Raw genomic sequence first — 13,219 nt, 5'->3', positions numbered from 1 at the left:
CTGCTGCCTTGAACGTTTGTTCGTATTAGAAATGTTTCCACTTATAGCGCTTCTTTGTTCTCAGTTATCATTGCATTTGGCGCTTCACTGTACCTGGTTGTCGCAGCCTTTGACATTGTCATACTGCATAATTGACTACTCTGTGTTGGGCTATTGCACAGTATGCCTTGTCTTGACTTCTACCAGTACAATTCTTGCAAACATCAAACAACTTTCTACAAAGCTTTGACTTTCTTCACAGGACTTTCACTGGTTGGACTGATGCTTTGATTCCACTTGCACCGTTTGTCGATTTTCAATTCAACTGAGGCACAGGTGGCATTTTTCTGGACCATGGCAAACTCTTTGGGAAAGCACTCTTGGTTATTCAGGTTGTGGGGTTTATGTAATCCCCTACTTGTCACAAGTTGTAGCTTCCTCCCCAGCCTGGGTACATGTAAAGGATGACGCCACACACGTAGCTTGGTATTACATATCTTTATTACTCCGAGTGTAACAATACTGAACATTGTACAGCATGACTTCTGTCACTCACACCCAAGCACTATCGTCACTGTTCTACGGAGTCTGTGACAAGACACTACTGGTTAGACCGGGCCTGATTACAAATCTATTGACGAAGATTGTGTTTTGGTCAATGTTACCATGCGTGATGTTGTGACATAGACAGCTGTCACAAAGCAGCCTCGTTCTGTTATTGTGTTGCTTCTGTTTTTTGTTGTTGTTTTTTTTACAAGTCCCATATTGATTTAATCAACGATACTCAGTTGCCAATGGCCTCCACTGTAAAGCCCTGCAAAGCCTCTGTTACATCAACCATGTACCATTAACGCGCGCACATGGACACAACCTGGGTGTTAGCGTGAACCTCTGAATTCCCTGGCAAATTGTGATTGACGGTATACAGATAATAAAGATATCTAGGACCCATGTGGCATAGTCACAGGGAGAGGGGGTGGTATGGCCAATCTTGAGATATTAAGCTGGAACATAGCAGGGCTTTTGTCCTAAAAAAAGAATCTGATAGAGCTTGAGTTCATACAACAATCACCGTATGAGTTTCCTTCAGGAGCTTTGTGACCCCTCAGTCTCGTTTTGTTTAGATGGATTCAAGGCCTACCTCATACCGGCCGTTCCATCTCATAAGGGCCGAGCCAAGAGTGGGTGGACTACTCTAATTTCTCTCTTGCGTAAAACGCCCAGTTCATAGAACTTGATACAGGTTTACCGCTGTGCAGGTGCATCGTCAACTTTTCCCTAATCTCCAACTTTTATTGATTCGATTTTACAATGCCAATTCGTTACTCTGTAACCTGCATGCATTATGTGCTTTTATTCATGTATTTGTTGATCACTCTCTTGACCCTATGTCGTCCTTTTTACTGGGGGCTTTAACATCCACTTATACGAGGCTGAGCGACTGAGCTTAACACAAATGTCATTTACACATTGAACATACACTCCAATGAGAATTCTAAGATTCCTTAACCCATCAATTTGACCTGGTTTTTATGCTTGAGTCATTACTTAATCAAAGGGCCACCACATTTATACCACCAATTTTACAGGTCGTGGCTGTGACACTACAGTTGACTTTATATTTGTGTCCTCCTCCATGTTTAGATCTGTTTTTGATTTTGGTGTGACACTATATTTAGTGATCACAACTCAAATAGTCTTGTTGTGATCCAGGATTGGGCAGTTATTAGTTGCCCATGTAAGGCTGTCAGGGAGGTGGTTGCAGTTGCCATGGGGAAGAGACTTAAATAGATACAAATTGTTCCCATGGATTTTAGGCTAAGCTGTTTTATAGTTGTCCCACCGACTTCGTTATTTGTCTTTCAGCAGATCCAGATGTGATGAATATCTTAAGAGCATGTAATAACATGTCTGGATGTGTGCACCGCCTCTTGTTTGCCCGGTTCAACACTCCCTGCAGACACCCTCAAAGATGGTATCCCAGCAGACTTGCAACTAAGTGAACCGGAGACTGGGACCCCTTCTTACCCAGACTTTGAATGAAGCAGTTAGGGAGGGTTCACCGCCCTTGTGGTCCACTTCGATTATCATTCCTGTTTCTAAAAAAGGGCATGAGGAGGAATAAAAAATTTACCCTATAGTTAACTGACAGGGGGGTCCTTAACAGATTACTAACCTTGGCAGATAAGAACCATATATTAACTGATTTGCAGCTTAAGTACTATTGATCAATGTGTAAATTTGCAACTTATTATTAAGCACACAATCGCAAAAACAGGCTTTAGTTACCTTTGAAAGAGTCAATCAGGATAAACTATGGGGCATGCTTTTGAACATGGGAGTTGCCCTAATATTGTAGTTTTCTCCACGGATTCCATAAGAACATGTCAGTGGTAGTATGATGTAACATTGATGGTTCCTGTTCTGATCCCTTTACTTGCATTAGATCGGGATTTCCCAATGGTGGGTAAACGGCCTCTCCCCGCATGATTATACGCAGACGATGCAGTGCTCCCAGTCAGAACAGACAAGGGTCTGCAAACGTTAGTGGATTCCTTTGTATCCTTTATGGGCGCTTTGAACTAAGCTAAAAACTATGATAAGTCCTTTGTGACATTGATTGGGCTAGGCTGTTAAGAGGGCAATCCTTTTACACACAGGGTAATATGATGGCTAAAGTTAATTCCTTCTCCTATTTAGGTGTTCAGTTTGATCATGCACAGTCATGGCTCCCCTTAGTTGAAACCAAGAAGAATATGTTCTCTAGAACCACCACAGCTGTGTCAAATTTTGCCTTGAGATTGGGAGAGAAAGGCACGGAATGACGTGGAGGGTCATGAATGTCATGGAGGGCCTAGGATCATGTGAGTGATCTCTTGAAAGTTATGGGGGAGTTATGAATGACTCTGAGGATCCTAGACCTAGAATGATACTGAAATCCAATCAGCGCCATTGGGGATTTTTAATGTTATGGAGAACCTGTGAATGGCCTGCAGGGTGTAATGACATATTAATATATTAGTATATATGTGTGTTTCTTTCAGAACCACAGACTGTGCGCAAATTGAATGAGGTTGTCATCACCAACACCACTGCCTTCTTCTCCTGGGATGTCGATCTGCTAAGCACGTCTGAGCTCTCAGGATTCTTGATCAATACCACGTCTGCCTCAAATGACCAAAAACTTACCACTCTTGGCCCTTCTGCAAGGAATTACACCATTACAGGTCTTACCCCTGGGAGGAACTACACCTTTGAGTTCTGGAGCTTTGTCAACAGCACATGGGGTCCAGCTGCTCCTTCTGGGTCAAGGAGGCGTAGAGATACTGGTTCAGTCATCACAACGTACAGCCCACCTATGAAACAGAGTGCGCAGACAGGTAAGGCTGAAGATGCCATGTGGCTCATCAATCGGGGTATTACAGAGCCTTGAAGACGGCGGGTGGACATGGTCAGTCTTTTCACCTGGCTTATAGGGGTTGTTGTCTTGCTTTTCTGACATTGTTTTTTAACCTTTCTGGGGTGTATGCCTGTCTATTCACCTAGGTGTGGAAATGTGACCTAAAGAGGGGCCTCCTGTTTTTTATTAGGTCATTTCTGGAAAGTACTATTAAACCATGCAGGGAAAACACAATTAGAGGGCACAGAATATTCAGAAGGGCTGGATTAGGAGGTCTCTAGGGATCCCTCTTTTTGTGCAGAAATGAAGGGCTTGACCGGTGAGGCTGCTGTTCAGACACCAATGCTGTGATGGCCCTGGAAGCAGTTTGCACATGGTACTGGACTCTCAAATTCCTGCATTAATGTAACCTGATCTTTTTAAACCCTTTTAGTCTTTGCAGTTCAAGTGTCAACATTTATAATTCGGCCACACTTAATCGACTCTGTGATGACTGATCGTGGCCCAGTTCTGAACCCCCTGCTGAGATGTGACTATCTACACTTTGTCCTCTTTTGCTCTGGTCCATGTCTACCCATCATCACTAGGACGTTATATGAGCAGCAAGCTCCTTCTACAGCCCGGATCTGACACATGCATCTCTAGGTTTCAACTGGCCACCCTCCACTCCCAGTCATCTTCCATCCCACCTCCTGTATCCTTGAGTTGACTCAATCTTTATTGTGTTGACCTCATCAGCCAACCTGAAACCTCCTTTGAAACTGGCCTGAATCTTATCTTAATGTGTCCTTGGCCTGACACCCACCGTCCTTGTGTTTAGCTCATCAGGCTCCCAGATGCTCGCCTGTGCCTTATCTGAATTCTTTAATCCTTTCTGGACCCTGATTGAACATTTACTTCCTCACTTGTCTATGCCAGACGCAGATGGCCACTCCCTGGGCCCTAATCTGCTTCCGGTTACCCCCGGAGGACCCTGATATGCCACCACGCTGCCATTCAATACAGTGTGGATTTACTTTAACTCCCATAAGATGATAAATGTGTAACCAATATTTCGGACACTATATTTGTGACAGACAGTATTCTGGCAAAGATATTCTGGTTGTATATCCATCAACAGAGAGAGAGGGCAAAAAATAGCAATGTTGTTTGCAAAGAAGCACAGTAAGGCACTCTGCACATGCGAGTAATGTCAAAGTGAAACCATAGACTGAAGATGAAGAACAGAAAATGGATCTGCTCATTGCAGGCAGAAAAATGTGAACACTTTATGCACACGCTGAGTCTTCATATATGATCAAAGTTCCCACACTAGTGTTTTGATGGGTGGCAGGGGTCAGCGGATAGACTAATAACATATCATTCAACATGTATGTTTCTCCTTTCATGCTGCAGCTCCAGGAATCATTAATGGTCTGCAGTGTAAAGTAGTGAGTGGCGGCTACAGCTTGGGTGTCACGTGGACCTGTCCCTCTGGATCATTCGATCAAATCAAAGTTCTCCTCAATGATGTAGAGAAAACTTCCACAAAAGAATGTAGTGGCCATGGAACTGTCGAGGTGGCAGGACTGCAGCCGGCATACAAATACAAGGTCAGCGTGCGGACACTCTCCGGTGCAAAGGCTGTGGACTCAGACGTGGTGCTGTGCGAAACGGATCCCACAGGTGAGCAGTCTAGAAGCACAGAAATATGTGGATTATATCTCTTAAACAAGAGGTTTAAAATGCTTCTCAAAATCTTAGGGACCGGTGCCTACAAGATAGACCGATCTTACCTCCAGGCCAATACCACAAGAAAATGCAGCATTGATAAGATTGTTCCAACAAGAGGTCTTGAATCCACCATTGAAAGCAAAAAGGGGAGAAAAGTGCACCATGTCAAGTGTTGCTTGTAGAGTCTGGATAACCCTACTATATCAGATCATAGAAAAGGGCATACATCTCTGTCTCATCAGGGCCAGATTCCTACCACATTCTGAGTATAGCCACTGACTATGTAATAATCTATATTGAGATGGTGTGTGATGTGTGTTGTTTTTCCAGATGGAGTATTTAGGAAAGGGGTTTCTCTAAGAGGAACATATTTTCCTTCAGAAAAAAAGCCTTCACCCCGAAATGCCAGTGTGTGTAAAATAAGTTACATGCCTTTCTCAAGAATTTGCCTGGAAATTGTGACTTGTGCCGCTAGTGAAAGGTTTTGTGGGTTGCCGGCATTATTCGCGGGTGGAGGGCTGGGGCCGTGTGGGGAGGAGGGGGGGTTAATTTAATAATAAAGAAAAAATGTTCAAGGAAAAATGACGGTCCAGAGATTCTGGTGTTGGATATAAATCCCTAAGAGTTTAGGAGGAACGTCGCTCAAGGCTCTTGACCTCTCAGCCTCGTATTAACAAGTAGGAGTAAGGGTGTAAGCATGTGTTCCTCCCTTCAGTTGGTCTATTTTATTCATAAGATGAATTACTTTTTTGTGACACAACACAGTAGTCCAAGTAGAGTTGAGTGAAGGCAGATATTTGTTTTCCATTTATCACTTTTTAAAAGCATTCCACTTTTTTTATCACGTTTTATGGCAGGTTGTTAAGAAAAAAAGGGGGGCAGCTGACACATGTTTCGCCCTATGCGGATGGTGGCGGAGACCGATCTCTGAGAGATTGTGGATGTTTTTACATATTACTATGAAGAAATTTGGAATGTAATCTATTTCCATCAGATTGTATGATTTCTGAACATCACAACTAGCCTTGAGAAAGCCCTGGCTCAATCTGCCACATAGGCCGAAACACATGTCGGCTGTCCCCCTTTTTTTCTTAACAACCTGCCATAAAACATGGTTAAAAAAAGAGCGGAATGGTTTAAAAAAGTGATAAATGGAAATAAAATATCTACCTTCACTCAACTCTACTTGGACTACTGTGTTGCGTCACAAAAAAGGAATTAGTCTAATGAATAAAATAGACCAACTGCAGGGAGGAACATATGCTTACACCCTTACTCCTACTTGTTAATACGAGGCTGAGAGGTCAAGAGCCTCGAGGGACATTCCTCCTAAACTCTTAGGAATTTATATCCAACACCAGGATCTCTGGCGGGAGCAGGAAGTAGTCAGCCTCCCTCCCCTTCCCTAAGCCAACCACAACGCTGCAATGGCAGTGTTGTAGTTGGTGGGGCCGCCCAGCCAGCAGCTTACGGGGAGCCCATTTTGTCCATGGAGGCTGCATTACAGCCTGCATGAAGAAAGGGCAGAGTGTGCATGACTGGTTTGGGCGGCCCCAGAGGGACAACCAAACAGTCATTGCACCCTCAGGAGTGGGTACACCACTCCTCCCCTGCTCGCAGAGCAGCCCCGCCCACCCGCCCACAACTGCAAATAAAATGGTAATAATGGGAAGTTATTACCATTTTATGTTTCTGCTTCTCGCACTGCGAGAAAGCAGTGGGGCGACGCTCCTCCGCCCTAGTGGAAGAGCTGTTTGTGGCCCCACCAGGAGCTATAAGTACATCTACTTACCATCTTATCTACCATGTACTTGAATTGTAACTTGGAACTTAATAAAGCCCATCTTGGAACCTACATCTTGACTACACCTGTACCGCTTTATACCGCGACACTGCCCCTGGTGGGTTGGCAAAGCTCTTAAACCTACGTAGTGGTAGAACAATTATGAGTATAGATTTACGATTTTTCTTTGTGCATCAGACTGTGAAACTTTGGGTGAGGAGTGCAGCATTGTGGGAGTTTTTGCTCCAATACTTAAAAACAACAGCCATAATTGGCAAAGCCAAGCTGTTTCGCACCAATGCAAAGAAATTATTGGAGGTAATGTGACTTGCAGCAGCAGTGCAAAACTTTGGGGCCCCGTGCGCCGCCAGTGCGTCACTTTTAATCTAGGAAAAGGTGACGTACGTGCGGCGCAAGGGGCTTGTAAATAAGCCCTTGGTTTTGTAAACTGCAGATTGCCAATTCTGCTAGCGACAGGTTGAATCTACCTTTCGTTTTTCCTCGCAATATAAACGGAATTCCATTCAATTGTTATAGCAACGCCTGTTTCCGCCTCCTCAGGAAACTTGTTCGCCTCCTCAAGAAGCTTGTACAACACACTGACCACGGAGTTCAAACCCAGAGAACTCTAATTTAAACTTTTTTCTGCTTACTTAATGCCTAAGTGATGACTGCCGCAGAATTCATAATGGATATGTTTCTTGAATCCCTATATTTTTGGCGACAAATTATCTATTTATTCTCAGGAAATGTTGCATTATAGGTCAAGCTTGCGTTTCTGAAACACTAGTATTTTGTATTGGTCTTTGGCGCCCCCTCGTGGTAAAAACGATCACACTTTGTAACTGTAGCACGTTTCTAATTCAAGTTTTCAAGAAAGCACCCACCAAGAGCTGCACTGGTTCAGCACTGAGCCCGAGCGCCTGTGCATGTTTTCGAGAGACCACTGACCTCTTTAAAGGCCGCTTTAAAAAAATCACGTACACATCACAAAAACATTATAACGCCCTGGGCAAATTGCCTTATACAACCAGTGGTCGAAGTGGGAAAAAAAGTAGGGGAACTGTGGGCAAAGTATCAGGAGGCGGGAATAACAGAGGATTGGGTTAGTGGGCGGAGTCAAGAGATGTGGCTAAAAAGAGCAAAACATACCAATTTTTAGTATGTTTGGCATTTCACTGACCAGTTACAGCTTATAACATTATTTAATACAACCAATGGATAAACGTTTATTTGAGGTTTAATATATGAGTTAATGACATTAAAATTCATTTACAATGTGGAATACGTTTTCAATCGCAGATTGTCCCAAATACGCTTATAAGTGGAACCAGACGCCATTTGTCTCTAGAAAGAGAAAAAAGCAGGGAGAAATAAAGATATTTCTCCTTGTTGTGCCTCCCTTGGGGAGGCGTAAGATTTCCATACATTCCCAGGTTTACAAGTCCTTGTAAATCTAGGAATGCATCCAACACCATGGGAGGTGCATGGGAACACCCACCACAAAGTGTGCCTATTGCAGAGGAAGGCAAAGCGGCGATTTGTGCTGTGTCGCATGACTCCATATTTATGAAACTATTCAAATCTATGCAAAGTGGCTATGAGTGGCTTCATAAATATGACTTGGAGATTTGCGTTGTGCATTTATCATGTTCTGTGTTGCAAACATGATGCAAGGTCCTGGTAAATAGGTCCCTTAGTTTGGTGTGCGTGCAAATCGTGCATTGTCGATCCCTTGTGAGTTGCACTACTACTGCTGGAACAAAGCCAATGGAGGTACCAATGGGTGAGGCGGAGTGGCCTCATGGGTCCTGTGACCTCAGTGACAAAGCCTCTGTTTATCTAGGGCAGGGGTCTCCAAACCGGTCCTGGAGGGCCGGATCCATGCCAGATTTTGTGCATATCCCCATTTAGATACATGTAGTTATTTTAAAAATCTGGCATGGATCCGGCCCTCCAGGACCAAAATCTGGCATGGATCCGGCCCTCCAGGACCGGTTTAGAGACCCCTGATCTAGGGTGCGCTGCTTCGTAGGCCTGCCTGTAAAACTGGAGGTGAACTTCAGTATGAATTGTGGTGGACAGGGCTTCAAGGTTAACCCGCCCTGGCCACCGGTAGGGTCCACCTGCTAGTGCTAAGAGACCAGGCCTTCTATAGTCTAGTGAGGGAATATGCTCCCTTGGAGACAGTTCTGGTCATGAAGCCTGATCCTGGTTTCCAGTTTCAAATTCGGTAGCTCTGGCCATAGTGCCACATCTGCCCCCTCCCTCTGAACGCCCTTTGCCCCACTGAGATAAACTTGCACTGCCTTCAGCTACAACCCAAATGTGCCCAGTTATAAACACCTGGATGTGACTTAATTTTTGAGAGTGAGAAGTGAGAAATTGTGCTGGACAGTCCTGCTGGTTTTGTTACTGAGGGACGGTTTTTCAGCCTGCAGTAACAAAACCAGTCTCTCACCCCTCCTGCCTCCCACCCAATGTCCATTACACCAGTCCTGCCTTGGTGCTTGGGCCTATTTGTTTTCACAGTCCCACCTTGGATGGGGTACACAAGTGGCTCTGGTGCTAGAGTGTCACAGAACTAGATACCTAGGGCTACTTTTTATTTCATATCCTTAAAAAAGGTAAACAGTATTTTTAAACAAGCATTTGCAATGCAATAGGTCTAGCATTAGGAAAGTGTGAGCTATTGGTATTGTAAGTTACAATTTTTTTAATGTGTTGGCTTTAAAAATATATAAATTAATAGCATTTTATTCACAAAGCCAATAGCTTACACTTTCCTAATGCGAGTCCTTTTGGCTATGGCAATGCTTGTTGGTAGCAAGCATGGTCAGTGCTGTTGTGGTGCTGAGTGATGCTGTTGTGGTGCTGAGTGATGATGTGGTTTGGCTGAGTGATGTAGTGGTGTATTAGAGTGATGTGGTGGTGTGGTGGTGTCCCCAAGTGATGTGGTGGTGTCCCCGAGTGATGTGGTGGTGTCCCAGAGTGATGTGGTGGTGTCCCTGAGTGATGTGAAGATTTCACTCGGTCACTTTGGGGCCCATGCTGCGTCAAAAACCTGCACCTGCTTGAAGCAGGTATAAGGATTGACGCAGCATTGTGAGAATAGGGCCCCCAGAGCATTGATGGAGATGCGTCGCAACTCCAGCAATGTGCCGCCTTTACGGCACAGATGCGTCAGGCATCTGTGCCTTTTTGCCCCATGGTGCGCCGCATTGTAAATGCGGCACATCCATGGTGACGGTGGCATGTCGCACAATAACTGGCGCATCCCTGGAGATGCGCCAGTTATTGTAAATCTGCCCCTAAGTACTTGCGTTGTTTGCTGTTTTACGTGTATACAGGGGCACTGCGTGTATACTGTGATTTTCTTTGTATGTGCTTTTTAACTACAAATTTACTAAACAGCGCTCGGTATACAAGATTGTCAAAGTTTGCTTTTTACAAACATGGACAAGCATTTACAGTGGAATATGTCTTGCATTTGCGAGACTTTGAGCTATTGGCATTGTAAATGACAAACCTTTTATCTGTGTTGGTTTTGAAAACAGATAAATAAAAGGCATTGTCATTAACAATTCCTTTACCTTAAAATTTCACAAATGTGAGACCAATTGCATTGTAAATACTTATTTTTAAAAGCGCTAAGGTTTGGGCACAGTCTGCCAGGAATTCTTTGTGGTGTTGTCAGTCTGAGTGAACCCCAAAACAAAAGGCAGATGAGGTCAAGGGTGGTGTGTAAATATACATCCTGATGTGACCATTGTATTTGTCACAGTGGGGGCAGGCAGGGGGCCGCCTCACTAAATGAGGTGTAAATCACTGCAGCAGCTGGCCATCAAAGGAAGCCGGTTTCACTGCTGATTGATGGCTCCTACAGTGAAACACCTCTCCTACAGTATTGTCGGGCAGGCTCCTGGGCCCAGATACAGACGGGATGGGGGAGGAAGTCGTGGCACGGCTTTCCTCAATCTGCATCACACAGGGCTGGACAATCACGCCGTACTTTATACATTCATACCATTCCTGCCGTCCTGGGACACATTTTTAAAATATAGAAGTAGGGGAACGGACTATGTTAAATTGTAAAAGTAAGGGCACGCCGTGCCCTTCCGTCCCCGCCCACTTCTATCACTGTATACAACTATCCACCTCGCTACACATGAATGACGCCTACTGTTTGTCCTACATACGTGCTAACTAACCCTCCTGATTCAGACAGGATACTACCGATTTCAAGGGTAATCTCCCGCCTCCCGAGTTCTGCAAGTTGAAACCTGATTTGCCAAATGATCTGTGGTGGTGACAAGGCACCATGAGCTCGGAAATGGTTTTGTCTGACTCGTGGCCAGTGACCTGCTTCTGCAGCTAGCGTGAATCCATTTTGTCACACTCTCTCTGCCTGCTATATAACGCTGACTCCGTGCCCCTGGCAGGTAAGGCAAGAAGAACAAAGTATATTTTGCCAGCCTGACATCCCATCCTGCAGCATCATACTTTGCAAGCCCGTTTCCTTTGCTTTGCCAATGGGGTAGATACCACCCATACCAACAGACCTGATTCAGGCAGAAGACTCTCGATTTTTAATAGTGGCGGCTCCTCCTCTAAGGAGGAGGAGCATTGCCCTACTGATTTTTAGCAGTGAAATAGAGAAAAAAATTGATAATAACTCACATTATTATCATTTTATTGTCTCGTACTTCTGCAGCTTTGTGTGAGGAGGCGGGGCAGGGTAGAAGTGGTAGCACCCTCCGAAGTGCGTAATGACTGCTTGCCGAGCCATCTCGGGCCGCCCAAAACAGTCTTGTGCACTTTGCATGTTATCCATGCAGGCTGCATGACAGCCTGCGTGGAGAACATGCCCAGGCTCCCAATCAGCGTCTGAGCACCGAAACACGGCGCCCAAACCAATCACAATGCTGCTAAGGCAGCGTTGTGAATGGGTGACTGGGAGCCTGGGTGTGCTTCCTGTCATTCAGGTCAGTGAGGGAGGACTAGGGAGGAGAGACGCAGGGAGGAAGCAGCTAGAAGGTACCCTTTTTAGGGCTCGGGCCTACGTCACACACTGCGAAGCAGTGTGGGGGGAACCAAGAGTCCTATAATCAGGGTCTCCGAGAAGCAACCCAAACATTCCTGAATGCTCCTGATTTTTCGTGTTCATTTTATGCCATCTACATGGCAATTGGGCCTCGCATGCCTGTCTTTTTAGAAGTCAGCACGCAATAGGCCATAGGCTGTAGAGTTGCTCCGCTTCCTGCATATTCCGTGCGGGCATGAGCAGCAGAAGGGCATATTTCATCAATTAGCAGCTGTCAGGGGCCGCGGTAATTGAAGCCAGATTGTCGGCGCGCATTCACCACTTTCCAGTTAATTTTTTTTTCAGCTGTGTGTGCGCGCATGCTGGCTCCCTGCCAAAGCTTGTGTTGCGAAACACGGAAACGTTTTGGCTTTTCTTACTGCTCAGTGCTCATACTAGGTCGAAGTCCATCATTCAGACCTCCACCCTTTTAAAGAAAATCTTCCTTGCACCAGGGCCAGCTACATATTATATTTCGTCACTGCTTTATTTGTAAATGTGCTCAAATGTGCTTTCATTCAATCGCATTGGCTTCGATGTTCATTATTCAATGTAAATAAATTCTAAAAGTATTTTTTGCAAGGAGAAGTTTACACTTGCCTTGTACACTGAGGTAAAACTGAAATTACAAAGTACATTCAGTGAAACGCGGGTCACGACCTCTGTGTGTACAACACGTTTTCTCCTTCATTATCTGCGTGTTATGTCAGCACATTTCTCGGACCCCTGATCCTGCCTTGTCTGAAAGGTGCAGAGGTGAAAGCCTGCTAAGAAAACTGTACTGCGCCTGTCCTCCTCGGCTGTCCGCGCACCTGCAGTGTATTTAACGTCCTGTCAGGCACGTCATGTGCTCTTTGTATTCTCACTTTGCGTGACTCTATTTAGTTGTAAATGAGAGCGCTTCTCTGGAACCGCCGCCTTTGTTGTGAAGAACATTTCAGGGTTGCAGAGTAACATGCACATGCATAATCAGGTCCATCATTCACACCCCGCGGAATGCTCGGTATTTGTGTACAAATACGAAGTATTAAACATTGCTGTCAGTGACACGTTAGTGAAAGACCGCGGTGGAATGTCCCCAGCAATTCGGGCTTTTTTTCTCACTAGATTCCTTTTCCTGACCTACATTTAATAATTAAGTGCAAGGCACATCACTTCATTCGTCTAATCACTCTACCTTCTATTCAGAGTGCAGATTCAGAGTGCAGATTCAGAGTGCAGAGTGCAGAATCAGAGTGCGGATTCAGAATTCAGAGTGCAG

The 13,219-nt window shown here is 45.0% G+C and overlaps 1 protein-coding gene across 1 annotated transcript in view; it reads left to right on the top strand.

Moving 5' to 3' along the window:
* The window catches only part of PTPRH (protein tyrosine phosphatase receptor type H), a 779,225-nt gene that overhangs the window by 695,818 nt on the left and 70,188 nt on the right, over positions 1-13,219 (top strand). Inside the window, exons 17-18 of the mRNA XM_078655031.1 lie at positions 3,024-3,359; positions 4,775-5,044. Of these exons, the coding sequence (XP_078511157.1) occupies positions 3,024-3,359; positions 4,775-5,044 (606 nt within the window). The remainder of the gene's footprint in view (positions 1-3,023; positions 3,360-4,774; positions 5,045-13,219) is intronic.

The sequence above is a fragment of the Lissotriton helveticus genome, chromosome 7 (assembly GCF_964261635.1).
Source record: "Lissotriton helveticus chromosome 7, aLisHel1.1, whole genome shotgun sequence".
NCBI lineage: Eukaryota > Metazoa > Chordata > Amphibia > Caudata > Salamandridae > Lissotriton > Lissotriton helveticus.
This window is presented reverse-complemented; position numbering and strand designations above follow the sequence as displayed.